General features: G+C 39.0%; 2 protein-coding genes across 6 annotated transcripts; one reads left to right on the top strand and one right to left on the bottom strand.

Annotated features, from left to right (window-relative positions):
- The first annotated feature begins 2,876 nt into the window (after nt 1–2,876).
- Nucleotides 2,877–23,568, top strand: ptprh (protein tyrosine phosphatase, receptor type H). Of its 5 annotated transcripts, none has more exons than XM_023340779.1 (23): nt 2,877–3,204; nt 5,997–6,075; nt 6,153–6,410; nt 6,595–6,858; nt 7,036–7,293; nt 7,469–7,732; nt 7,925–8,182; nt 8,854–9,111; nt 9,375–9,638; nt 9,738–10,001; nt 10,875–11,132; nt 11,240–11,470; nt 12,056–12,325; nt 12,404–12,497; nt 12,585–12,632; nt 12,730–12,811; nt 12,947–13,037; nt 13,118–13,194; nt 15,804–15,938; nt 16,783–16,905; nt 20,885–21,045; nt 22,514–22,649; nt 23,185–23,568. In XM_023340779.1, the coding sequence occupies exons 1-23, from the start codon at nt 3,127–3,129 to the stop codon at nt 23,311–23,313; spliced, it is 4,080 nt and encodes a 1,359-aa protein (XP_023196547.1). In that variant the 5' UTR covers nt 2,877–3,126; the 3' UTR covers nt 23,314–23,568. The 5 variants fall into 5 exon arrangements, with proteins under 5 accessions (XP_023196547.1, XP_023196546.1, XP_023196548.1 ...); XM_023340778.1 differs by having other exon boundaries at nt 12,582–12,632; nt 23,185–23,567; XM_023340780.1 differs by lacking the exon at nt 6,595–6,858 and having other exon boundaries at nt 2,878–3,204; nt 12,582–12,632; nt 23,185–23,566.
- Nucleotides 23,519–26,387, bottom strand: LOC102223671 (putative nuclease HARBI1). The gene is made up of 2 exons (XM_005810834.3): nt 25,523–26,387; nt 23,519–24,108 (listed from the first exon to the last, which is right to left on the bottom strand). Exons 1-2 carry the CDS (start codon nt 26,214–26,216, stop codon nt 23,705–23,707), a joined length of 1,098 nt encoding a protein of 365 aa, XP_005810891.1. The 5' UTR covers nt 26,217–26,387; the 3' UTR covers nt 23,519–23,704.
- Nucleotides 26,388–26,590: the final 203 nt, after the last annotated feature.

Here is a 26,590-nt window from a genome sequence, read left to right as displayed (position 1 = left end):
TATGACACAGGCCAATTGGACATCCGATTCGTATCCGAGCTTCTCAAATATGGCCCAAATCTGTACAGTTGGGTTCCATTCATCACCCGGAACGTCATTGATACTCGACAAACGTCACTATTCTGCGTCCTGATATGCGCAAGAGGGAAGAAAGACAACAACCATGGCGGACGGTAAGGAGGAGAAAGTTGTGCTCAGTGTTCTGGTTCCGGTTGGACAACAACTTCAAAATCGTAAGCTATGCTACACCGTTAGCATCCATGTTTACTTCCGCAAACACGCTCTCTATTTGTTACGTTATTGCGCCCTCTGCTGCACATGTGGGACACTTTCCGGTCGTTTGCGGTTCACCCTGGAGATCACATACAAGTCGCTTATGGAAGTGTGAACGACCACAATAAGATAAAATAAATCCGATTTGACAAAAAGTCGGAATTGGGTCACTTCCGGCTGCAGTGTGAACGCAGCCCCAGAAATGTTTTTCAGAATATGTTCATGTCTGTATCATTTAGATCACTGTTTTTTGGTTTCAGCCTTTGTCAGATACTGTAGGTTGTTTCTTTGTGCTAACATGTATTTTCTCGTGTCCAAATTTGCTCTTGAATTTTCTCAGTATTGGTTTTGTAGCACAATAAAATGTAGCAAAATAAAAAAAGAAAAGTTTTTCCAAACCATTGAAAAGTAAATAATTTCTATCTTGAAGCAAACTTAGGTTATATGAAGGACAAAATAATCCGATAGAAGATAAACATTTAACTATGATAAAAGCATTTGAGGAAGTATGAGTTATTTTCAGTCTTAGATGTCTGCTGTCAGTTTACTTGCTTTCTATTTAAATTAAAATACTTTACAATTATTTTTAAAAAGCCAAAATTACTTTTTTAAAATGTTGCACTAAAAAAATTGAGCTCTATCTTAAAAAGATTGACTTAATTTGCTAAATGTAATCAAATTAAGTTTATCAAACTTGTTTTACTTACATTTATTTGACATAACAATCTAATAAATTTAATATATTTATTTGGATAAACTTAATTTTATTACTTATAACAAATTGACTTTTTTAAGTTGGATCGCCTGTTTTTTTTAGTGTGGAGAGAGGATTCAACTATACAGTGGAATGCTGCCCTCTAGTGTTTGCTATGTTTTCTAATATATATTTTCATGTTTATTACATTTAATTTATTATACTTCACATTTTGTGCAGTCTGAAACAATTTTCTCTATATAAACATTATTTATTAGTACAGTTTAATTCCATGCTGCCACACTTTTTCCTTTGACTCAACTTTCCACTGATACGCTTGGATCCTCTGAACAATTCACTTCTTTAACAATGACCTTTGCCCTTTGCCCAGCTGTCATTACCAGCTGGTAATGACAGCTGGGAAGTCAGCAGGCGTCCAAGCAGTTATGTTGACCATGATATGAATTTTATGGCGTGAAAAGAAAATCTTTTTTTTATGATCTTAGAGAGAATCAGATCATAATAAGAGTTTAGAACCTTCCACTCCATGTGTGATGAATCTATATATAAGTTTCACTTTCTAACAAAGGAATAAAATATAACTATTTTACAATATTCAAATTTTTGGAGGTGTGTCTATAGTTATTGACTCTTTAAATCTTTTCATTTAGATTATTTAGGATTAGCTTGTAAAGGCTACATTCTTTTAGCTCATAGTCTTAAAAAGAAAGACAAATAAAACAAAAGTCATTTTCTACTCAGTGAAATGTTAACTAGTAAATGAAAGGCAGCAGCCGACGTCCAACGTTATCGTTCTTACTCATTTCTTCCTTATACAACAAGTTGTTAGTTAATAAGATTAAGTAAATTATATTTCTACACGTTTTCAGGAAATTCTGGACTTTCTTGATTTAGCAATGCTGGACGTTTTTCCCCACAGTAATTTATTTCCTTCTTCACAGTAATCTGCTTGTTTATTCCACGTCTACATGGAAATAGGACTAAAAACTCACCTTTTTTTGCTGTAATCATAGGAATGGTTGTGAGAAGATTATTTTAATTATAAAAGTATTCATCAGAAATACTTTTTTGGCATAAGTTGGAACTTAAGCAGTGTTTAAATGAATACAGTTATTAAATATTGTTTATTTTGACTGCTTCACTTGTTCATTGGTGCTGAATTCCTGAACATGACAGTCTCTACCATATTATTGAAATTTTATGATAACCAACTAATAAACATTCCTATCAATAAACCCTATAATCCAGCATGAATGTTGAATAAATAATCTTTATAAAAGCATGTGAAACAAGGTGTGCTCTGTTTGAAACACGGAAGATAATTAAAGTTCTGTTGTAAAGTTTATCATTAATGGTTGTGGAAAATTATCATTTAGGAAGAATACTTCCTTCACATGTTTCCCCAGAGGTTAGATGGTTTTTAAAAAGGCTCTTTGCTCTTTGTGAAGCTTTTATTGAGGCCAACTAAATGTGTTAGTTCAATAAACAGGGGTTGGACTTTGGCTCTGCCTTTCACATGTTCAGTTTGCAGTTCCTTATAGGTCCAAACCGCAAGGAAGCCATAAATATCACAACTCCCTGAAGCTGTGAACAGACAAGAAGGCAGACAAAATCTTTCACAAAATTAGCTCAGATGAATATTTTAAAGAAGTAAAAATGTAAATGTCGACGTTACAAGACGTCTATAGAGGTTTACCTTTACTTACTGATGATTTACGGATTCAGCCGGTCATAACCCTGAAGCGCACAGTTCCAGCTGATATAAAGCAATCAACGTTAATAAACTTTTAAAGCAGGCAAATCTGCTTGATCGATGTCCCCTTGAAAGCAGCAAACTATAACCGTTAATAAGGAAGTGCCAGGCGGGGCAAAGGTCCCCGAGCAACACAAGTCTAAAAAGGAGAAGCAGTTATTTACTGTGTCACTTGTGAGTAAGAGAAGGGACCAGAGGTTACAAAAGGAGGACCTGGTTAGGAATTAAAAGTCAACACTGGATTTATTACGGCACTGAATCAGCAGCAAGCAGGGGGAAATTTGCTGTTTCAGTCAACACATGAGGTGGCCACACTGGAAGAGCTGAGGTTTATCTGACAGCGGAGAAGAGCCTCTGCATCTTCATGACTTTAGGTGAATAATCAATGACAAAGATGGAGCTTTTATCAGTCAAATCCACATCAGACCTCCTGTTACTCTACGGCTTCTTCAGTCTGCTTTTGGTAAGTTCTGTATCATCTTTACATTTACTGGATCAGATTTACTGTGCACAAAAAAACGCTGAACCTCAACAAAAGGAAACAGTGTTAACCACAGAGGGGCTCATGATAGTCATCGCTGTACTTCAGCTCAAGAAGCAAAAGTTTACTTTGCCTGTCCAAAAAAAAAAAAAAAAAAGTCACTAGTTGAATTTAAGAAGCAAATTAGATAATAAATACCTGGATGATTATCTTTCAGCTGTCAAAGATGCAGTTGGAGTTAAATAACAGCTTCTCATTTCTTAAACAACCGTCTAAAAAGATCCAGAGAAGATGTTGGTCTGCTGAAGACGAGTCAAAATACGGACAGAAATCAAGCAAAGAAAACGTTGGAGCTACTAAAATTAACTAAAGAAGTTTCCAGCACAGTATTAAAAACTGGGAGAAATGTGAAGAACTATTGTTGCCGTGGAGGAAATGGTCATAATCAGCAACCGGTGCAACTTCTGTTGAAATTAAGTCAAACAAATAAAATAGGACTCACAGCTACAACTTACCCATTCAGTAAGTTGTTATATAATAAAATGTTTATTTCAGTAACTCAATTCACAAAGACTGATGTTGTCGAGGCTTGATTTCTCATAAATACGATGATTTTTAATTCCCAGCAAACAAAAACACAACATCAAAGATTAAAATATTTCCTCAGGACAATAAGAAAAACATATTTCTACAGGAATATCGGTTTAATAAAAAATATGCTTAAAGGATTTTCCAAAAAGTATTTATAATGAGACAAACGAGCTTCAACAGAACATGCAGTGTAATTTGTTCAATAGTGAAAGTAAGAACATTTCCACAATGTAAAGGGAACTCGACGCTGTAAAACATTTGAGACGCATTCGGTTGTGTCTACTATCTTTTCTTTAAGTCAAATAAATTTAGTGAGTTTTAGATTTTGAGCCTAAATGTTTGAGTTTGTGAAAGATAAACTTACAGCAGTAACTTGTTAACTTTTTATTAAGAGTTGAATTAAGTAGAGTTTTTAGGTTAACACTTAAAAAACTGAAAGAAGAAAAAGACAGGAGTGGGAACTATTTCCCAGAATGCTTAGCGGCGTGTTTTTGTTTCCTGAGATGAAGCGTTACATTGATCTGACTCTTGTGTTATTAAGGCAAATGTTCATTTTAATGCAGCTGACAGTTTGCAAAGCTTGAGGATAATGTCCTGATCACACTAAATGTTTCTGAGCTGAATTCATTGAGATGTTTCATAAAATTCATCATCAGATCAGAAATTTGGTTCATGTGATTTGGAACAAGAATTTAATTTATTCTACAGTAAAATAAGTTGTTATTTTAACTTGATATTGTGAGTAAAATAATAGAGAAATCAGGTCAGATTTTATTGCATATTGTGATTTAATTTGGTTTAAGTTGCAGCATTAAGTTAAAACTCTCAATTCAAGATTAATGAACTTAAAAAACAATGTTTAGACAACTTGTCTCTTGTTGTTAAATCAACTTCATGAACTTTAATTTCTGAGTTAAAACCAAAATTATTTTCTTGTTGAATTAAATTGCATTTTCCAGGCAGCAGGTGGACTTTCATTTTCTAGTTAAACCAGCTTCTAATGTTTTACAGTGTGCTGATTGGGACTGATCCGCTGTGTAGAAACGTATCAGTGAAGGTAATTGGAGAAAAAGACTTTAAATTGTAAGAAAGCAGAATAGACAAGAGTCCAGAGCAGCAGAAGGTCATGTGATCTCATGACTTCAGATTTACCCTCTTCCAGACTGATTGGGGCATCAGGTTAAGAAGGGAGGCAGATGAAATGATGGACCCATCATGCCTAGTGGGGGCAGCACTATGATCTGGGGTTGTTGCAGTTGATCAGGTCTCGTTTTAGCAACATTATGCCTCCAACATAAGAAACACATGGCCTGCATGGCAGGTTTCCAAAGCCACTCCTGAGTAAAAATAGCATTCAGGCCATTTTTCCAGAGCGTATCCTGATGATCCCCAAGACCTTTAGGAAAACACTCTGTTTACTGACGGGACAAAAGCTGGACTCTTTGGAAGGAGTGTGTCTCATTAGATCTGGGGTAAAAGTAACACCATGTCATCACACTGATGGTAAAAGCTGGTGGTGGTGGTGTGATGGTCTGGGGATGTTTGGCTGCTTCTGGACCTGGAAGCTTTGCTGTGATCAGTGGAGCCATGAATTCATCTCTACACCAAAACATCCTGGAGGAAAACGGCTGGAGCTGAAACCAGTTTGGGTTCTGCAGCAGGACAATGACCCAAAACACAGCAGCAGGTCCACCTCTGAAAGGCTGAAGACAAACAAAATAAGAACTTCGGAGTGGCCTAGTCAAAGTACTGACATGAAACCTATTAAGATGCTGTGGCAGGACCTTAAAAATTACATTTATGCTGGAGAAACATCCAATAGAGCTGAACTACAATAATTCTGCTAAATGAAAGTTATCACAAACACCTGGCTGCAGTTGTTGCTACTAATGGTCAGATAATCAATATTTCACACAGGGCCGTATAGGTTCAGATTTATTTTCTCCCTCAATAATAAACATCTTCATTTAAAAACTGCACTTGTGTTTAATTTGATTAACATTTAAATTGGTTTGATGTTCAGAAACACTGAAGTGTGACAAACATGCAAATAATAGGAAGTCAGGAGGGGCAGAGAAACAATTTGTTCTTTGGAAAAAGTATTTATGTATCTACTGTTGATAGTCAGATAGTTCTTCAGCATCTTTAATGTGTTTTTTGTTTAAATATCTTCATGTTCTCAGACTGTAACAGGGAACTCCACTACATCAGAACCAATGAGAACATCTGAACTTACAACAGCAGGAAAATCCACAGAACCTGGTTAGTATGGAAAGTATTATTATTGTTCATCTTTTATAAGTTACTCTTAGCTTTTATCAAGTGTTTCCTCTTTTCAGCTCCTGAAAATGTAATAAATGTATCAGTGGTGACCCAGAACACCAACAGTATAACTCTGCAGTGGGACAAAGTTAACAGCATCTCAACATATAAACTGCAATATGATTCTGTCACAAAGAACATCAATGATGCTGCTGGAGAAACATTTGTACAACATGTGGTCTCTGATCTGATTGCGGGAACAGAATATAATTTCACTCTTTTCACTGAGGCCAATGGAGTCAAGAGCTCTGGATTCTCATTCGCTGCTGCTACAGGTTGGTGATTTGTGAATCTTATATCAGAAATTAGAAAATCACTCTCAGCGTATCTGGAGCATCACCTCCATTTTCTATGTAATTAAATCAGATTAGATAATTCCTACTTTTTTTTATCCAAGAATACAATTTTTTTTATTTTTTGCTTTTCATCAGATGTCTCTGGTTCCTCTTTGTTTTTCAGCTCCTAGAGATGTAGAAAGTGTATCAGTGGAAACTCAGAGTGTTAACAGTATAACTCTGAAGTGGAACAAAGTTAACAGCATCTCAACATACAAACTGGAATATGAAGAAAATGGTGATACTGTCACTAATAACATCAATAATGTTGATGCTGTTGTACAACATGTGGTTCCTGATCTGACTGCTGGGACAGAATATAGTTTCACTCTTTTCACTGAGACCAATGGAGTCAGCAGCTCTGGATTATTATTCGCTGCTGCTACAGGTTGGTGATTTCTGAGTCTTGTCTCAGAAATTAGAAAATCACTCTCAGTGTACCTGGAGCATCACCTCCATTTACTATGTAATTAAATCAGATTAGATAATTCCTATTTTTTTGTCCAAGAATATGTTTTTTTTTTTGCTTTTCATCATATGTCTCTGGTTCCTCTTTGTTTTTCAGCTCCTGACGATGTAAAAAATGTATCAGTCATAACTCAGAACACCAGCAGTATAACTCTGCAGTGGGACAAAGTTAACGGCACCTCAACATACAAACTGCAATATGATTCTGACCCAAAGAACATCAATGATACTTCTGAAAAAACATTTGTACAACATGTGGTCTCTGATCTGACTGCTGGGACAGAATATAATTTCACTCTCTTCACTGTGTTGAATGATCTCAGCAGCTCTGGATTCTCATTCTCTGCTGCTACAGGTTGGTGATTTGTGAATCTTATATCATTCCAAGATGATCACACTCAGTGTACCTGGAGCATCATGTCCTTTTGGTCCACAAATTAGATTAAATAATATTTTTTTTCCATGCAATTCTTACTCTTTGCGTATCTGTCTCCTTAACTTTTGTCAAGTGTCTCCTCTTTGTTTTTCAGCTCCTGAAAATGTAGAAAGTGTGTCAGTCATAACTCAGAACACCAGCAGTATAACAATAAAGTGGAACAAAGTTAACAACACCTCAACATATAAACTGCAATATGAAGAAAATGGTGATACTGTCACTAATAACATCAGTAATGCTGATAATGTTGTACAACATGTGGTCTCTGATCTGACTGCTGGGACAGAATATAGTTTCATTCTTTTCACTGAGGCCAATGGAGTCAGCAGCTCTGGATTTAAATTTATTAATGCTACAGGTTGGTGATTTGTGAATTTTCTCTCATTCCAAGTTGATAACAGTCTGTGCATCTTTAGCATCAACTCCTTTTTGTCCACAAAATTTATATAAATTAAATAATCCATATTCTTTCCCTGAATTACATCATTTTACTGTGCAGTCTGTCTAATTTACATTTCTAATATGTCTCTGTCTGTTCTTTGTTTTTCAGCTCCTGAAAATGTAGAAAGTGTATCAGTCATAACTCAGAACACCAGCAGTATAACTCTGCAGTGGGACAAAGTTAACAACATCTCAACATATAAACTGCAATATGATTCTGTCTCTAATAACATCAGTGATGCTGCTGGAGAAACATTTGTACAACATGTGGTCTCTAATCTGACTGCTGGGACAGAATATAGTTTCATTCTTTTCACTGAGGCCAATGGAGTCAAGAGCTCTGGATTATTATTCTCTGCTGCTACAGGTTGGTGATTTCTGATAGTTAATGAGAGAAAAGTTGGATGAGTTTACAGAAATTATTCAAGCACAAAAACAACAGTTACTAACTTCCTCACAAGATAAAGATAATTGACATCAAACCTCAGGAATCAGACGACATTGACACATAAATGATTATAGCATGAAACCTTTTTTGTTTTCACTCTAAATTATGATGAATCGGTCGGTTACACAGTTTAGACATAATTATTCTGGAAGATTTAGATTTAAAATGTTTTTCATTCAACCTAGAATTTTATTTCTGATAAGAAATGGGGCAGGCAGCTTATCAAATCATAGAAATATATCAAAAACATGTAGATTACTAAATTAAACACCTTTTTCTTTACATTTGATTTTAAAAAATCAATAATCAATTAAGCAAACTTTATCAGCGTAATAGCAATAAATGCTTTCTGTTATATTTCACCAATCTATCTGTGGTTATAATCTCCATATCTTTGAGGATGGAAGGCCTCCTTGCCATCACCCTCATGAATTCATGTCATTTTCAAATATCAATTTTGCTTCAACTCAGAAGGAACATATTGGTAAAAATAAATAAAAAATCACTTTAAATCTAATCCTGCAGATTGTATAAATAACCTCAAATTAACTCATTAATTCAGATGTTTCTTTCTCCTCTTTGTTTTTCAGCTCCTGAAAATGTAGTAAAAGTAGAAGTGGAGGCAAGAAACACCAGCAGTTTAACTCTGAAGTGGGACAAAGTTAACAACATCTCAACATATAAACTGGAATATGATTCTGTCATGATGAACATCAGTGATACATCTGGAGAAACATTTGTACAACATGTGGTTCCTGATCTGACTGCTGGGACAGAATATAGTTTTTCTCTTTTCACTGTGTTGAATGAAGTCAGCAGCTCTGGATTATTATTTACTGAAGCTACAGGTTGGTGATCAGTAAATATTAATGTGAGAAAAAGTAGATTGAGATTAGTAGCCACCTGGAAATATCAATTAACTGCATAATAAGTAAAATATATTCCACAATAAAAGTGGAAACTATCCATGGTCAATAACATCAAGACCATGAACATTTGATTTTTATTTGTTGTTTTAATGTTCACTTTGGTCTTTGATATTGATATGATTTTCTGTTACAAACTACATTCAGCTTTTCATCAGATGTCTCTGTTTCCTCTCTGCTTTCAGCTCCTGAAAATGTAGAAAATGTATCAGTGGAAACTCAGAACACCAGCAGTATAACAATAAAGTGGGACAAAGTTAACAACATCTCAACATACAAACTGCAATATAAAGAAAATGGTGAAACTGTCATTAATAACATCAGTAATGCTGATGCAGTTGTACAACATGTGGTCTCTGATCTGACTGCTGGGACAGAATATAATTTCACTCTTTTCACTGAGGCCAATGGAGTCAACAGCTCTGGATTATTATTTCCTGCTGCTACAGGTTGGTGATTTTTTTACTATTAACATCAACAAATTTTGAAATAGCTGAATTTACTAACTGATAATTGACTGCAACAGTAAACTCTGTCTTTGTTTTTAGCTCCAGAAAATGTCAATAATGTATCAGTGGAAACTCAGAGTGTTAACAGTATAACAATAAAGTGGGACAACGTTAACAACATCTCAATATACAAACTGCAATATGAAGAAAATGGTGATACTGTCACTAATAACATCAGTAATGCTGATGCAGTTGTACAACATGTGGTCTCTGATCTGACTGCTGGGACAGAATATAGTTTCACTCTTTTCACTGAGGCCAATGGAGTCAAGAGCTCTGGATTATTATTCTCTGCTGCTACAGGTTGGTGATGATGTTGTAACTTTGGATATAAACTGTATTGACAACCAACCAGCACACTTGATCATTCAAATTCATATCTTTAACGCTTGAATTCTCAGGCATTAGGAACAACAAATGTGTGGAAATAACTGAAATCCTCCACCACCAATTAAAAAACATAACTGTCTAGTACAATTGTTCAGACGTTGGCGATTTATTACAATCAGTGCTAACGAATATAAATAGGGTTCTGTGATTGGCTGCTTTGCAAACGCCACCCAATAATATATCAGATAGCAATGAGCAAAGGTGTCTCAAATTCCAAAGCTACTTTTTAAAAGATATTCTAGATATGTTCTATGAATAAATTTACAAATCGCTGAATTTTCTGTGAATAATTCTACAGAAAAAATTTGAATAACTGGGTCGCCTGTATTGGAGCTTTTCAGAATCCTCCCCCAGTGGATGATTCGATATTTAGTGATTTATAACAGTTTGCAATCTGTTGTTTTGTTTAGAAATTAAATTTCAATATATCTCTGTTAGTTATTTGAAGCTTTTTGTGACATATTTTATTTTAAAATATTAGCAAAGAGAGTAATTAACCTCGTTAAAAAAGAAATATAGAAGAAGGTTTCATAAACAGAAACATATTTTTGTGCTTTTACACTTAAAAAGTTCCCTGGTTACATCTGGATAAAAGAAAACCACAAATAAAGCTTCAGCTTCACTATGTTGTGATTTGGTTGCAGATTTTGATTATTTTCTCAGATTTAAAATTTATCATCAAATTAGTCAGACATAAAAAGATGAGAACATTTTCATACAAAGATTTTATAAATCATTTATGTTAAAGTAATGACAGGTCATGATTGTCCTGTTTTGTTTCCTCAGTTCCTCTGAGTGTGACGTCGGTTCGTGTTTCGGAGCGTTTAGTGGACAGAGTAACTTTACAGTGGGAGAATCCAAATAAAGCCTGGAAACACAACCTGAGTATCAACGACACAAACGCATCAATAACCCAGGAGGAGACGACAAATGTTGTGTCATATTTCATCTCCAACCTGAAGCCTGGGACGATGTATGAGTTCAGTGTGATCACAGTGTTCTCTGGACTGAACAGTTCTGCTTACGTCGATCACACAGTAACACGTAGGTACACAGGGCTCGGCAGAAGACAAATAAAACCTTTTTCTGCATTATTGTGTTGAGTTAAAGAAACAAAGAAGGTAAAATAATTGTTCCTTTTTATATTTCAGAGATCAACTGCAGTGCCGTATCCTGGAGCGTCACCAACTCATCGATCCAGGGAACAGTTGAAGGCTTGTTCTCCAAAGCTACGGCCTCTAATGGATCAGAACCTCTGATCAGTCCTGAAGGGAAAAACGTGACATTTTCTGACCTCTTTCCTGGAGCAACCTATAATATTTCTCTACTGTATGAAACATCGTCTGCACCTTATCCACAGTGTCTCATCGAAATACCCATCAGTAAGTACAAACCACTCATTATAACTTTATATGCATTACAGACGTTATATTAAACTTATAATAAGTCTTAGACTGAGTATATTTGAAATGAAATCTTTAATTTGAACGAGTAAAATGACAGAGAAAAAAATAATAAGAAAACCAAAAAAAATATACATAATAGTAATTAAACATAAAAACAAAAATAAAACTTCCATATTCAGTTCAAAATGGAGTAGTAAAAAGAAAAAGCTTTTAAATTTTCCCCCCAATCGTCTCATCTAAATATGTTTGACATTATACATTATTTACACGTCTAATTTTTGCCTCCAAATTATATCCTTGCAAATAATCAATTTATTTAACTGTGTTGGAAGAATAAAGTGGATTCCAACTTACTGGTATTATTACTGTTTTATTTTTTGTATAAGTAAATTTAAGGAGCATAGAAATACATTTATGCATGAAAATATTTAGTTTAAAAATGCAGTAGTTTAGTTCTAGATAGGAATACTAGTATCAGAAGTTTATGATATAAACCTGATATAAACCAGTACTTTATATTATTTATTCTTTCTGATTAATTTTCTGGTTCTTTCCTCCCAGTTCCTCCTTCTTTAGCTCCTCTCTGCAGCTACTGGGGTTCTGGCTACAGCGCTCAGATTAAATGGGTCGAACCGGATGGTGTGTGGACGACAGCTGAACTCAGCATAAGCGGGAAAACTTTCACTCTAAATCCAAATGAGAATCGTCTCATTGTGGACGGACTTCAACCGGCCAAAAAGTATAAAGTCTCTGTGATTTCAAGGCTGGAAACTAAAGCTGATCCCTTAATATCTGAACCATCAATTTCTTTCTGTTCGACTGATAACAGAGGTGAGCAAAGCTGCACACATTTTCTGTTTTGCTTTATTAAGTAATAATTTCTCTAATCTATTAAATGAATCCTTCCAGGAGTCATTGGAGGATCTCTGGTCGGTGTTCTGCTTTTTGCTGTTCTCATCTGTGTCGTTGTGTTTCTTTTCCTTAAAAAGCCAGATATTATCCGGTTAGTGCTTCCTCTGTCATACCACTAATTACCTCTATCAAGTTAATAATCAAATCAATTAATGTTTGGTTTCTCTTCCCATAGCAGAAAAAAGTCTTTCCTCTCTGGATCCAGAACGTCAGATTCAAAGGGGAAGTGAGTCTGAGCTTCCTTATCTGCAAACTTAACCCTCAGTGGAAATCACAGCCTAAAAATAATCATTTATCTAACATTTCTACTGTTTCTGTTTCAGAATCGTCCCTGTAACCAAATTCCCAGACCACTACCGCCAGCTGAGTTTGGATGAAAACCGAGGTTTCAGTCAGGAATACGAGGTCCATCTAGATCTTTAACACGTCCCCTCTCCTCCGTTACGTTTCCAGATGAAGTTTCTGTCGTTCTGTGAAGCTGGAGTTGATCATTTCGCTCTTGTTTCATTTCATGGTGTGTTGTTTTCTGCTTCCACTTAGTCCCTCGCTCCCGCTGGCACACACCAAACCCAAAAAGCTGCGACTCTGCCAGAAAACAAAGGGAAGAACCGCTTCACCAACATCCTTCCCTGTGAGTCCATCGTGTTCCTGTTGGTGTTTCTGTGGTATTTTATCATTTTCTTAAAAATCGTGTTTTCATTCTCCTGCCAGACGATTGGAGTCGAGTGAAACTAAATACATCAAATCCAAACAACACCATGGACTACATAAATGCTAATTACTTACCAGTAAGTATGACTCTGTAACCATGTTGCCATGGTAACTGAACTATGTTTTGTAATCTCAGCTCATAAGAATCACATGTGGGGTTCCTCAGGGCTCCATTCTTGGGACACTTTTATTTGGCATCTATTTACTTCTATGGAGCACAACAACATGCTGATGACACAAAACTTTTTATTTCTGTGTCATCATTAGAGGACGAGTCAGAATGTCCAACATAATTCAGAAAAGACAGAAGTGAAAGTTATAGAAAGGCCTGTCACAATAATCAATAAATCAATTAATCGCATGATAAATGAAAACAAACTCAATAATTTCCACTGGTAGGATTTAACTTTTATATTTTTTTCTCTCTTTCTACCAAAAACTGGATGATAAAAGTTTTGGTCTCAACTAGACCTTTTTTTGAAGGACAATTTTGTTTACAAAGAATAAAAATTCATTTTATTTGTTGTTTTATTTATTTATTTTGAATATCTAAAATGTCTCCCAGTTCCAGTGTTAAATGTTCATTAGAATTTAAAGTTTACTGATCTTTCAGGATGTGCTCTTGCATTATTATTTTGTCACTATTGTTACATCAGTTAAAATGGTCTCAAAACAACAATATCATCGTTTATCGCAATAACTTCTGGAACAATTTATCGTCCAGCAAAATTTGACCGGCCGAGTTAGAGATCAAAATTTAGCTCGACTGAGTGATGTTAACGATTACAGCGAAGGTCAGAAACCTTGGTGTTATTGCATCTGAATGTAGGCAGCTCCATTAAATCCAGTAAATCATTAAATGTATTGGCTGAATAAAGTATTTTCTGTCAAATCAGGGGGAAAAAATGCATGTTTTTTTTATTTTCAGAAGGTTAAATCTAACATGTTTCTTCTGATTTTATGGAATATTACAAGATTATTTCATCCTTAGGATGATATTAATCATTTTTAAATGCCATTTTTAAATAAATGCAAATAAAAACAGTTATTTCACCATTTAATCTAAATCTGCCAGAGTTATGTCTGTCTGCCGTGTTTGTCTTCATGGTGCAGTTTGTTCACTAATGTTCTGCTAAAACAGATCATAAAATGCTTTTCATCTGTTTTTTTTTTTTTTAAACAAATGTTAAAACATTGGTGTCCTTTTCCTCCCACTTCAGAATTATGCTCTGCTTTGCGTTGGTCCAACATCTTAAATCTGAACAAAAAAACGTTCAGTTTAATAGTTGCACTGTGACAAAATGTGGAAAAGGTGAAGAGTTATCGCTGCATCAGGAATGCAAAACAGAGATATAAATCTGCTTTATAAAATGCACAAAAATCCCCTCACAGTAGAAGAACAAAGAGCAGAGGGAGAATAAGTAGATGTGCAAAAATAGCTCTATTCATCTTATTATGAGTGAATCTTGTAAGAGGAAGCAGCTTTACACTTTGATAACCGAACCGTAAATCCTATTGCTACAGTTCTTGATTTCAAATTTGCTTTCATAAAGCAGAAGCATTTATTAGTTGGGTTTTGGTCACTTTTGTAATATTTTATTCCTGTTTTATGTTGCCTTGCATTCTGATCATTTTGTAATAAACTGTACAAAGTCTGCAGAGCAAGACAGCGAGTCACCTGCTAGACTCTACATATTTACACAAGGGAACAAATAAAGTTATTTAATCTGTGGTTAAACTTTCATTCCGTTGCTGTTAGTGTTAAATTTGATACTTGGCATTGAATAGCAAAGGTTGCTTCACAGGACTGAAGAGAAAAGCTTCACCAAACCCAGAGTGGCGTGATAATAAGTCATAAAGCTGTAGAAAAATCTAAAAGGAGGAAGTTGACAAAATAAACAGAACAAGATAACTGAGGAATCAAATCATAAGAGATCATTTTTCTGTTGAAAGCTTTAAACAGTTTAATAAAATAATCTCGATTTCATTTTTCACAGCATATTTTAATCTTGGTAGATGAGACAAAAACTTATTAAGTCCAAAGTCCAAACTAAGGCAGCAGTTACAGTTTGCGGTTGGTTATATATTAGACTTTGAACTGTGGTGAACTGTTAATCATGGAGCTTTTCTGGTAACTTCCTTTTATTCTTTTTACGGCGTCTTAGCAGTCGCCTTCCTCATCGCCGTAGCGTTGTTCTCAAGGTCTCTCTGCAGATATGGTCATAAAATAATTCAGTCACCTGCAAGCTAAAATCTTATTACGCCTCTGGGGTACAAATACGTCTTTGATTTATTTATAGCATTTTTTACAGAGTCTTTCCTGGGCATTTTATTGCATCTACAGGTGTGGTGATGACCTTTACTTTCCTAATGACTTCTTCTCTATTTATAAGCTTTAGTTCTCTTAATCATTGTGTTCTGTGTTTGAATCAGGACCAGATTACACATGATCATTTATAAATCTTATCTAGGTGTTATGCCTTGCTTATAGTAACTAGTTACTAAGGATGTTGATATAAAATTGATTATTCATGTGCTTAAATCAGAAAGCAGAAGTTTGATAAGCTTGATGGGTTTACAGAGAAGAGTCTGGTATTCAGTAGAAATGAATTGTTTTCTGTGTGTTCATGCTGACATCAACGTTAATGTCACTGTATAAAAGCTTCATAAAGATCTTCTTTTTCAGGGCTACAGCAGCAGCAAAGAGTACATCGCCTGTCAGGGTCCTCTGCCCAACACGGTGGGTGATTTCTGGAGGATGGTTTGGGAGCAAAAAGTGAAGAGAATCGTCATGGTGACCAACTGCGTTGAAGCAGGGCGGGTACGTTTTCTGGAAAATGTTCTACGGACAGATTTTAGGGAAGTTTAAACCTGAAACGAAAGAAAAAGATGCACTGTAAAACATTAGAAGTTGCTTAAACATTGTTTTTTAAGTTCATTCATCTTGAATTGTGAGTTTTAACTTATCCTGCAATTTAAACCAAATAATTATTTCACAATATGCACAAAAAAAACTGTCCTCACCCAGTTAAAGAGACATTTCTCTATAATTTTAATCACAATATCAAGTTTAAATAACAACTGATTTTACTTAGAATAATTAAAATTCTTGTTTCAAATCACATGAACCAAATTTCTGATCTGATGATGAATTTTATGAAACATCTCAATGAATTCAGCTCAGAAACATTTAGTGTGATCAGGACATTATCCTCAAGCTTTGCAAACTGTCAGCTGCATTAAAATAAACATTTGTCTTAATAACACAAGAGTCAGATCAATGTAACGCTTCATCTCAGGAAACAAAAACACGCCGCTAAGCATTCTGGGAAATAGTTCCCACTCCTGTCTTTTTCTTCTTTCAGTTTTTTTAAGTGCTGACCTAAAAACTCTGCTTATTCAATTCTTAAAAATTGAACACAACTTACTACAGCAAGTTTATCTTTCACAAACTCACACAATTAGATTCAAAGTCTGAAACTCACTAAATTTATTTGACTTAAAGAGTAGAAGAGAGTAGACACAACTCAGATGTTTTACAGTGTGCAAATCTTTTGGTTCTCTTGATATTTGGTGATTATATTGATATGTGAGTAAGAAGCAAACAAATGCTGTATCAGAAAAAGCACAATAGTCATTTTTTTGTGTGTGTTTTCTTGTTGTAGACTAAATGTGAACAATACTGGCCTGAAGACAGGAGCCCTGGTTCTCATGGAGAACTGATTGTCTCCAAAACGTCTGAGGAGAGAGAGTCCAACTGGGTCCTGAGGGAGTTTAAAGTGAAACATGTAAATAAAATCTCCTACATTTCAAAACCTAAAGAAAAATAAAATTAAGTCATTGTCTTACCTGCTGGATCTCAGTCTGGAGAAAAACAGATTCTCCCGAAGAGACTAACGTTAGCAAAGCTAGCTCATGTTTAGGATTTGTTCAAATCCTAAAGCAGATCCGTTTTAAAAACATCACACAAATCCTTTACTTCAGATTTTAATCCATCCATCCATCCATCCATCCATCTTCTTCCGCTTATCCGAGGTCGGGTCGCGGGGGTAGCAGCTTCAGAAGGGAGGCCCAGACTTCCCTCTCCCCAGCCACTTCTTCTAGCTCCTCCGGGGGAATCCCGAGGCGTTCCCAGGCCAGCCGAGAGACATAGTCCCTCCAGCGTGTCCTGGGTCTTCCCCGGGGCCTCCTCCCGGTGGGACGTGCCCGGAACACCTCACCAGGGAGGCGTCCAGGAGGCATCCTGACCAGATGCCCGAGCCACCTCAACTGGCTCCTCTCGATGTGAAGGAGCAGCGGCTCTACTCTGAGTCCCTCCCGGATGACTGAGCTTCTCACCCTATCTCTAAGGGAGAGCCCAGCCACCCTACGGAGAAAACCCATTTCGGCCGCTTGTATCCGCGATCTCGTTCTTTCGGTCATGACCCAAAGCTCATGACCATAGATGAGGGTGGGAACGTAGATCGACCGGTAAATCGAGAGCTTCGCTTTTTGGCTCAGCTCTCTCTTCACCACGACGGACCGGTACAGCGCCCGCTTGACAGCAGACGCTGCGCCAATCCGCCTGTTGATCTCCCGCTCCCTTCTTCCCCCATTCGTGAACAAGATCCCGAGATACTTAAACTCCTCCACTTGGGGCAGGACACCCCCCCTGACCCGGAGAAGGCACTCTACCCTTTTCCGGCTCAAGACCATGGCCTCGGATTTGGAGGCGCTGATCCCCATCCCGGCCGCTTCACACTCGGCTGCGAACCGCTCCAGCGAGAGCTGCAGATCACGATCTGATGAAGCCAAAAGGACCACATCGTCTGCGAAAAGCAGAGATGAGATCCTAAGGCCACCAAATCGGATCCCCTCAACACCTTGGCTGCGCCTAGAAATTCTGTCCATGAAAGTGATGAACAGAATCGGTGACAAAGGGCAGCCCTGGCGGAGTCCAACTCTCACCGGAAACGAGCCCGACTTACTGCCGGCAATGCGGACCAGACTCTGACACCGGTCATACAGGGACCTGACAGCCCGTATCAAAGGGCCCGGTACCCCATACTCCCGGAGAACCCCCCACAGGGCTCCCCGAGGGACACGGTCGAACGCCTTCTCCAAGTCCACAAAACACATGTAGACTGGTTGGGCGAACTCCCATGCACCCTCCAGGACCCTGCCGAGGGTGTAGAGCTGGTCCAGTGTTCCACGACCAGGGCGAAAACCACACTGCTCCTCCTGAATCCGAGGTTCGACTATCCGACGGACCCTCCTCTCCAGGACCCCTGAATAGACCTTGCCAGGGAGGCTTAAGAGTGTGACCCCTCTATAATTGGAGCACACCCTCCGGTCCCCCTTTTTGAACAGGGGGACCACCACCCCAGTCTGCCAATCCAGGGGAACTGCCCCCGATGTCCATGCGACATTGCAGAGTCGCGTCAACCAACACAACCCCACAACATCCAGAGCCTTAAGGAACTCCGGGCGGATCTCATCCACCCCCGGGGCCCTGCCACCGAGGAGCTTTTTAACCACCTCGGTGACCTCGTCCCCAGAGATTGGAGAGCCCAACCCAGAGTCCCCAGGCTCTGCTTCCTCAGTGGAAGGCATGTTGGTGGGATTGAGGAGGTCTTCGAAGTACTCTGCCCACCGGCCCACAACGTCCCGAGTAGAGGTCAGCAGCACACCATCCCCACTATAAACAGTGTTGGTGCTGCACCGCTTCCACCCCTGAGACGTCGGATGGTGGACCAGAATCGCCTCGAAGCCGTACGGAAGTCTTTCTCCATGGCCTCTCCAAACTCCTCCCACGCCCGAGTTTTTGCCTCAGCAACCGCCCGAGCCGCATGCCGCTTCGCCCGCCGGTACCCATCAGCTGCTTCCGGAGTCCCACAGGCCAAAAAGGCCCGATAGGACTCCTTCTTCAGCCTGACGGCATCCCTCACCGAAGGTGTCCACCAGCGGGTTCGAGGGTTGCCGCCGCGACAGGCACCGACAACCTTGCGGCCACAGCTCCGATCGGCCGCCTCGACAATGGAGGCACGGAACACGGTCCACTCAGACTCCATGTCCCCCACCTCCCCCGGGACGTGTTCGAAGTTTTGCCGGAGATGGGAGTTAAAGCTCCGTCTCACAGGGGATTCCGCCAGACGTTCCCAGCAGACCCTCACAACACGTTTGGGCCTGCCAGGTCTGACTGGCTTACGCCCCCACCACCGGAGCCAACTCACCACCAGGTAGTGGTCAGTGGACAGCTCCGCACCTCTCTTCACCCGAGTGTCCAAGACATACGGCCGCAGATCCGATGAAACGATGACAAAGTCGATCATCGAACTGCGGCCTAGGGTGTCCTGGTGCCAAGTGCACATATGGACACCCTTATGCTTGAACATGGTGTTCGTTATGGACAATCCATGGCGAGCACAGAAGTCCAGCAACAGAACACCGCTCGAGTTCAGGTCGGGCGGGCCGTTCCTCCCAACCACGCCCCTCCAGGTCTCACTGTCATTGCCCACGTGAGCGTTGAAGTCCCCCAGTAGAACAAGGGAGTCCCCAGGAGGAGCACTCTCCAGTACCCCCTCTAAGGACTCCAAAAAGGGTGGGTAATCTGAACTGTCGTTCGGCCCGTAAGCACAAACGACAGTCAGAACCCGTCCCCCCACCCGTAGGCGGAGGGATGCTACCCTCTCGTTCACCGGGGTAAACCCCAACGTACAGGCGCCGAGATGGGGAGCAACAAGTATGCCCACTCCTGCCCGACGCCTCTCACCTTGGGCAACTCCAGAGTGGAAGTATGTCCAGCCCCTCTCAAGGAGACTGGTTCCAGAACCAGAGCCGTGCGTCGAGGTGAGACCGACTATTTCTAGCCGGAACCTCTCGACCTCAGATTTTAATACTATGGTTAATTTTTCATTTAAATAGTAATTTAAGTAGTCTGACCTATTTAAAATTAAGATTGTGTTAGCACATTATCTGCTAGCAATAGCCCTTCATGTAAAACACATAAACAGTTAACTTTAGCAACCCAGTCAGAGCAATTACTTAATGAAAATACAGAATAAAAATGAACAAAACAGCTTTCACATAAAGGGATACTTTGAAATTTCTGAGATGAGGTTCTGTTAACAGGTTGTAAGTTTACATAAGAGGTAGAAGCTAATGGCTAGTTAGCAGCCAAAATGATGCAAATTAAAATAACTCCAGTCTCAAAGATTTTACTGCTGTTTATGTAAATATTCCCTTTATTGAACCTTTAAACCGTCAACAGTTTGCATTGGATTTGTATTTATTTCCATGTAAACACCAATGATTGATTTTCCTGTGTAAAACATGTAGAGGTATAAAAAGAGTAAATATTGAATATTGGTTTGAAGAGTACGTGTTTCACACAGGAAGATATTTGATGACGCACCAACAAATCATTGACTTAAAACTCAGTTTAAAAATTCAAAACTATCCACTTAAATTCAAATTTATTTATTTTTTGCCACCAAGTCATTTTCTAGATCTTTTTTTGTTGAAAATTTCAAATTGTTCAATTTCAAACAGTTCAAATTAGTAAACCCTTACTAATGCAGGTTTTATTATCTTTTCTGCAAACTGTTTAAACTGCTTCTTACTCCAGGTAAGATACTGACTACTCAATACCTCTCCACAGAACCCCACCTCCTACTGTTTCTTTGGTCTTTTTTGCTGCTTACATTAAATATGGATTTTTATTGGCTATAGTTAAACATTGACCCGTTACAACCTCTCTAAAGCATAAATATAACTTATTTTATGCAGATGAAGGATTCAGAGGAACGGACGGTGAATCATTTCCACTTCACTGCTTGGCCTGACCATGGAGTACCTCAGGGCACAGAAGTCCTGATCCGTTTCAGAGGACTTGTGAGGAAACACATAGACAGTGAAGGGAGCAAAGCACCAACCGTGGTTCACTGCAGGTAAACAAAACGAAAAGGAGACTCAAATACCCACCAGCTAGCTGCAGGGCTGATTCGTACATATTAATGCTGACAACTTTCCCATTTCTAGTTATGAAAGTTGAGTTTTTAAGATATAAACTTTGAGCAAATAAAGGAGAAATAGTATCAACCTGAAAACTGCAGTGGTTGCAGTTTTAATTTGACTGATTTTCAGAAAACAGAACTAGGAAGTAAACACATTCTGAGTCTCACTGCAGAGGTTTCTAAAAAGAGCAAATGTACAAAATACTTTCTCTAGATTTAGATATTTTGCAGTTTCCTTAGCACACACATTTTATTAACTGCTGATATATGTGGGCAACCAGTGAGTTGCTAGTAAGCTAAGTTTTATAATCTTACTTTAAGAGTCAAGTAAACTTCAGTATTGACCCTTTGCACGTGGCATCAGGTTCTCCAGAACTCCACCATGATGGACGTCAAAACAACCAACGCCTCGTTTAAAGCTAGTCAAAAAAACAGACAGTCATATGTAACCTGATATCGTTTCTGTTTGGTTGATTTCACTTTAAAATGGTCACAGTGTGCTAAGCGATAGGCTGCACAAACAGACAAGGATAGAAACCAAGCTTGTGATTTTGTGGTACAACTTTTAATGAAGAAAGATACAGCAGCGATAGATAGCAAACGTGAACAATGTCTGGCAATTGTCAATAATCATAATGACTGTCAGCCTCGGTGTAATCTGGGATTAGCAGCGAACACTTTTTACAAGGTAAAAAGATTAACGTTGATATAGTTTATAAGTAAGTATGAGTAGAAAGATAGAAAATATGGCATTAAAGAGAAGGTGTGGGTCTAATCATTAGTAACCATGGAGACAATGCTGCGCCGTCATGTAGCCTAGCATGTATGAAAACAACTGGTCAGCATCTGGTCTTTTGGACGTTTATAAGTTTTCTCCAGTGTAAAGGCAGACGCTGTTTATGACATAGTGATATAAATCATGTGGTGTGAATTCAAAGTCGGTAATTTGATCAAAACGTCAGGAGGGAGGAGGAACGGGTCGGTTTCTAAGCTAGCTGTTTCCAACTTTTGTTAAAAAAACCAACAAAAACCGCCGTCTATAAGCCCAATCAAGTGTGTTACGTTCACAAACAAATTATCTTGACTCGAACAAGTAGAAGCCATGAATAAACTGGCAAAAACAAATTGGGAAAACAATTTCAGTCTCTCTGTTCAATACTTCACTTCCTACATCCATCATGGCGCCTCCAATGATTTAGTGACGTAGCTGCAAAGGGTTAATAGAGGAAGTAATCACACAAACAGTCTAGTGTAAGGTACATGGAAGAGATAACATATTTTTAATGGTTTCTGTATAATAAAATATGATAATACGGAAGTATTTGCATGTAGTTTCCTGTTGTTGATGTTCATATTTTAACCCAGAAAGTGTTGGTGCTTCTATTTGTTGTTTTGCTGTCAGTGCTGGGGTGGGCCGGACGGGCACCATCATCGCCCTGGACGTCCTGCTGCAGCAGCTGCAACATGAGCAGGCCGTCGGCATCAACAGCTTCGTCTACAAGATGAGGCAGCATCGATCTCACATGGTGCAGACGGAGGTAAAACTAACACCGCAGGTTTATTACTGAGGCTTATCTCCACATCAAACACCCATAAAATTAAACAACACTGCTATTGGTGTTTATTTATAGATTTATTATCCGCATGGCTGTTTGGATGTTAAGATTTCTGTAAATTTGCGAGTAAAACAAACTCCAGTACTTCCGCCACTTGAGATAATAAGTCTTAACAAAAGCTCTAGAAAGTAACCAAGTTATTGAGATCTTTCCTAAATAAGAATCTTTTCAGAGGCAGGAGAAATTCTGAGCCTATAATGAAACAGACTGAAGGAAAAACAGTAAATATGCTGCTACCCCAAAGTACTTCAGATTTAAAATAATGTTTTGTGTTCTTTTGCAGTGAAGAGTTTAATTACTTAACATTTTTTTAGATTTATCAGACATATCAAATGTTTTTTGCACAAGGTATTTGTATCGGATCGGTATTGCCGATGCCAGCTTGAATTTTACTCGGAAAGGAAATCGTTATCGAACATCTCTATTAAAAATCTTTTTTGTAAATGTCCCTCGTCAGTCCCAGTACGTGTTCCTGCACCAGTGCATCATGGACAGCCTGCAGCCGCCCGGCGGCCAGGAGGAGAACGTTTACGAGAACGACGACTTGATATACGTCAACGCCACGGCGCTCCGACAGCTCCGCTGACCCGACGGAACCGGGTTCAGCCCAGCACTAAGACTTGATGCACATGACGAGCTAACCTATAGTGTCATTATACACTGAACGTGAAGCAGTTATACCTGATGTTTATACTGTATAGAAATGCTTTTGTAGTTTACATCTGCCGGTTCTGTGATTATGCTGCCTTATGTTATTATTATTAAATATTATTAACCTTCAAATGACCAGAGAATGTTATAAATTTTATTAGAATTATAAAATTGTTCAAGTAGAAAAATGTAATCTGTACATAGAAATAAAACATTTTATATTCAAAACAATCCAGTTTCCTGACTGGAAGAAAAAAAAACGTTGAATGTTTTCTTCTTTAATTGCATCAAAGGTAACAGAATGAATTTCACAGATCCTCCTTGCTTCACGGTGCGTCCCGGCTGCCGACGGAGGCAGAGAAGTTCCTGTCGATGAGCTCCTGTCGGGCTTTTAGTGCCTCGGGGCTGATCTCCATCGGAGACGTATACAGCTTGCCCGGGTACGACGGTTCACCCATCCCGGCCCGCGGCGGCAGAGGGACGGAGAACTTTTTGGCGATGTTGTGCAGAACGCTGCACGACTTGATGATGTTGGACTTTTTGTTCAGAGAGGCTTCTTCTGTAAAGCCGAGCTGCTGCAGGCACCTGAAGCGCCTCTTCATGGCGCCAAGCATGCTCTGCATGACGCGGTGCACCTTGGCGTGCGCCTCGTTGAAGCGGACCTCGCGGTCAGACACCGGGTTGGACACGGGGGTCAGGATGTGTTCGCTCAACCGGTAGCCTTTCCCTCCTTCACAGAAAACGAGAGAAAATGAGTTCAGTTAGACAAAAACGAAGCATAGAAATGTCACATATAGGCCGGTCATGACAGCAAATTTTGCTGGACGATAAATTGTTCCAGAAGTTATTGCGATAAAAAATAATATTGTTGTTTTGAGACCATTTTTAAGTAATATAACAGTAATGGTAAAATAATCCAATAATACATTCTAAAAGATCAGTTGCACTGGCAATGGAAGATATTTTAAATATCAAAATAAATAAAACAACAAAGAAAATGATTTTTGAAGTCTTTGTGAACAAAATTGTTCTTCAAAATAAGGGCTGGTTGAAACCAAAACACCAAACTGAAAACTTTTATCATCCAGTTTTTGGTAGAAAGAGACAAAAAAAAAGAAAGAAAAATGATAAATCATACCAATAGAAATTATTGAGTTTATTTCAATTTATCATGTGTTTAATTGATTTGGCCTAATTACATCTATCTTTAAATAAAGCTGTTTAATCAAAGGACTTGATGTAGATGGAAAAACTAATGGATTCTTGCTGTTTCAACAGGATTTGGGAGAAACAGCAGCAGCTGCTGCTAGAGAAGTAATTAGTTTACTGATCATGAGGATCAGTAAACCAATTACTTTTTACTCTTTAATTTCTTCTGTAGCTGCTTTGTACTTTTACTTGAGCAGAAATATGTTGAAGTAGTGCTACTCTTACTTCAGTATAATCTTTGGGTTCTCTGCTTCCTCTGCTGATTTACTGGTGCGCTGCTAACAGCTGCTAATCTTTCTACGAAAATTCACCCCCCGACTTCTTCTTTTAAGAGTTCTGAGAAAAGAAAGTCAGAATTTTCTTTTTTCAGCTCTAATCCTATTCCATACACTGGTGACTAATGTATGGAATAAGAAACATCAACAGTTTTATCTTTATTCTATTTTCTAGCTGATAAACAGCTCTGATAAAAAGTAACACATTTTTTAAAGGATGACCATGCACGATAATAGTAGTTGTCACTAATTGTCTGTTTTAAACTCATATTATGGCTCATATTATGGTAAATTTTTTTAGTGGAACAGATGACTGCAGTGATATTTTTAAACGACCCCACACTGGGATTTGAACCGAGGACCTTGGAGTTAACGGGATTCTAGTTTCTGCCCAGTTCAGCTTTGGAAAAGAGGTGCACAAGCTTTATGTTTAACAAAATAAGCTCTTTATCTGACCAGGTTCCGGTTTGTTTCATGCACACATGCACAAGAGTTAGATGATATCCGAGCTGCACTTAGGTTAGCAAAAAAAGTGAAATGGTTTTTTTTTCACATGTTCTGGTTTGCTGTGGGGGCACAAGCGGAGGTTGCACAAGTCATTTCTGCAAAACCCACCACTGCTCTGTTTTAGTTTTTAAGTGCATCGTTTTCATGTCTCACCAATAAACCAGAAAGGTCCGTGCAGACCGTCCTCCACCTCCCTCCCTTTGAACGAGGAGTCCCACAGCTCCTGCTCATACGCGCTGCCCACGCAGCACTTCTCCACGCTCAGGATGTTTCCCTCGGAGTCGCATATGAACTGGCTCACCACCGACGTGTACCCCAGCGTGTTGATGAACGACTTGAAGGACTTCTTGTCGTAGGGGGAGGCTCTGATCTTGAAGTGCGCCGGGGCCAGGACGCCCAGGACGCCGGGGATCCCGCAGAGCTCCTCCATCCTGGACGCGATCCTGTCTCTGGCTTCGGCGGTCAGAGGGAAGGAGATGAACACGTCCGACATTCCCGCGATAACCCCGGAGATGATGTTGACCGCATTGACCAGGCCGGCCGGCTGGTTGATCCCTGCCTTCGCCTGCACGGACGAGGTGAACACGCCGTGGGCGTAGTAGCTCAGCGCGGTCATGAGCATCACGTCCACCGGCGGCTGGCTCTTCTTAAAGGCGGCCGACTTAACGCGCATGCGGACGGCGTCTGCGATGAAGGCTATGCAGGCTCTGGAGAGGTGGAAGCTCTCAAACAAAGCCTCGTCGGTAAAGTCGTCGAAACAGCTCTGGGAGCCGCAGTCCTCCTCTGGTTCGCCGCTTTCCAGCAGCTCCTCCTGGACAGCGAGCCACACCGGCGCCGGGAAGGCCATGCGGTTCAGAATGCAGCCGGGACGCGGCAACCAGCTGCGGGTCTAACAAACTCAGAAATAAAGTAATACAAGCTATGCTAAACAACAGCTGCTGCGCTCAAAGCTAAACAAAAGGTTCTTCTTCTAACAATTTTAGTACTTAGAATACCCAACAATGGCACGTTAGGGCCCTCTAGTGGTCATATATATATATTTTGTATTTTTGTTTTGAAATTCAGCAGTTTCCATTTTTTTGTCATTTCCTCCAAGGAAGCAGCAAAATGGGTTATTTCATTTTCAGGACTTTTCTTTGGCCAAAATATCGATCCGATAATCAACTAAAATCAACAGCATAAAGACGAAAAACAGTAAAATTAATTAGTTTTATGGTCTAC

This window comes from Xiphophorus maculatus, chromosome 10, assembly GCF_002775205.1.
Source record: "Xiphophorus maculatus strain JP 163 A chromosome 10, X_maculatus-5.0-male, whole genome shotgun sequence".
In the NCBI taxonomy this organism is placed as follows: Eukaryota; Metazoa; Chordata; class Actinopteri; order Cyprinodontiformes; family Poeciliidae; genus Xiphophorus; species Xiphophorus maculatus.
Note: the sequence above shows the minus strand (reverse complement) of the source record. Positions and strands in the feature narration are given on the sequence as shown.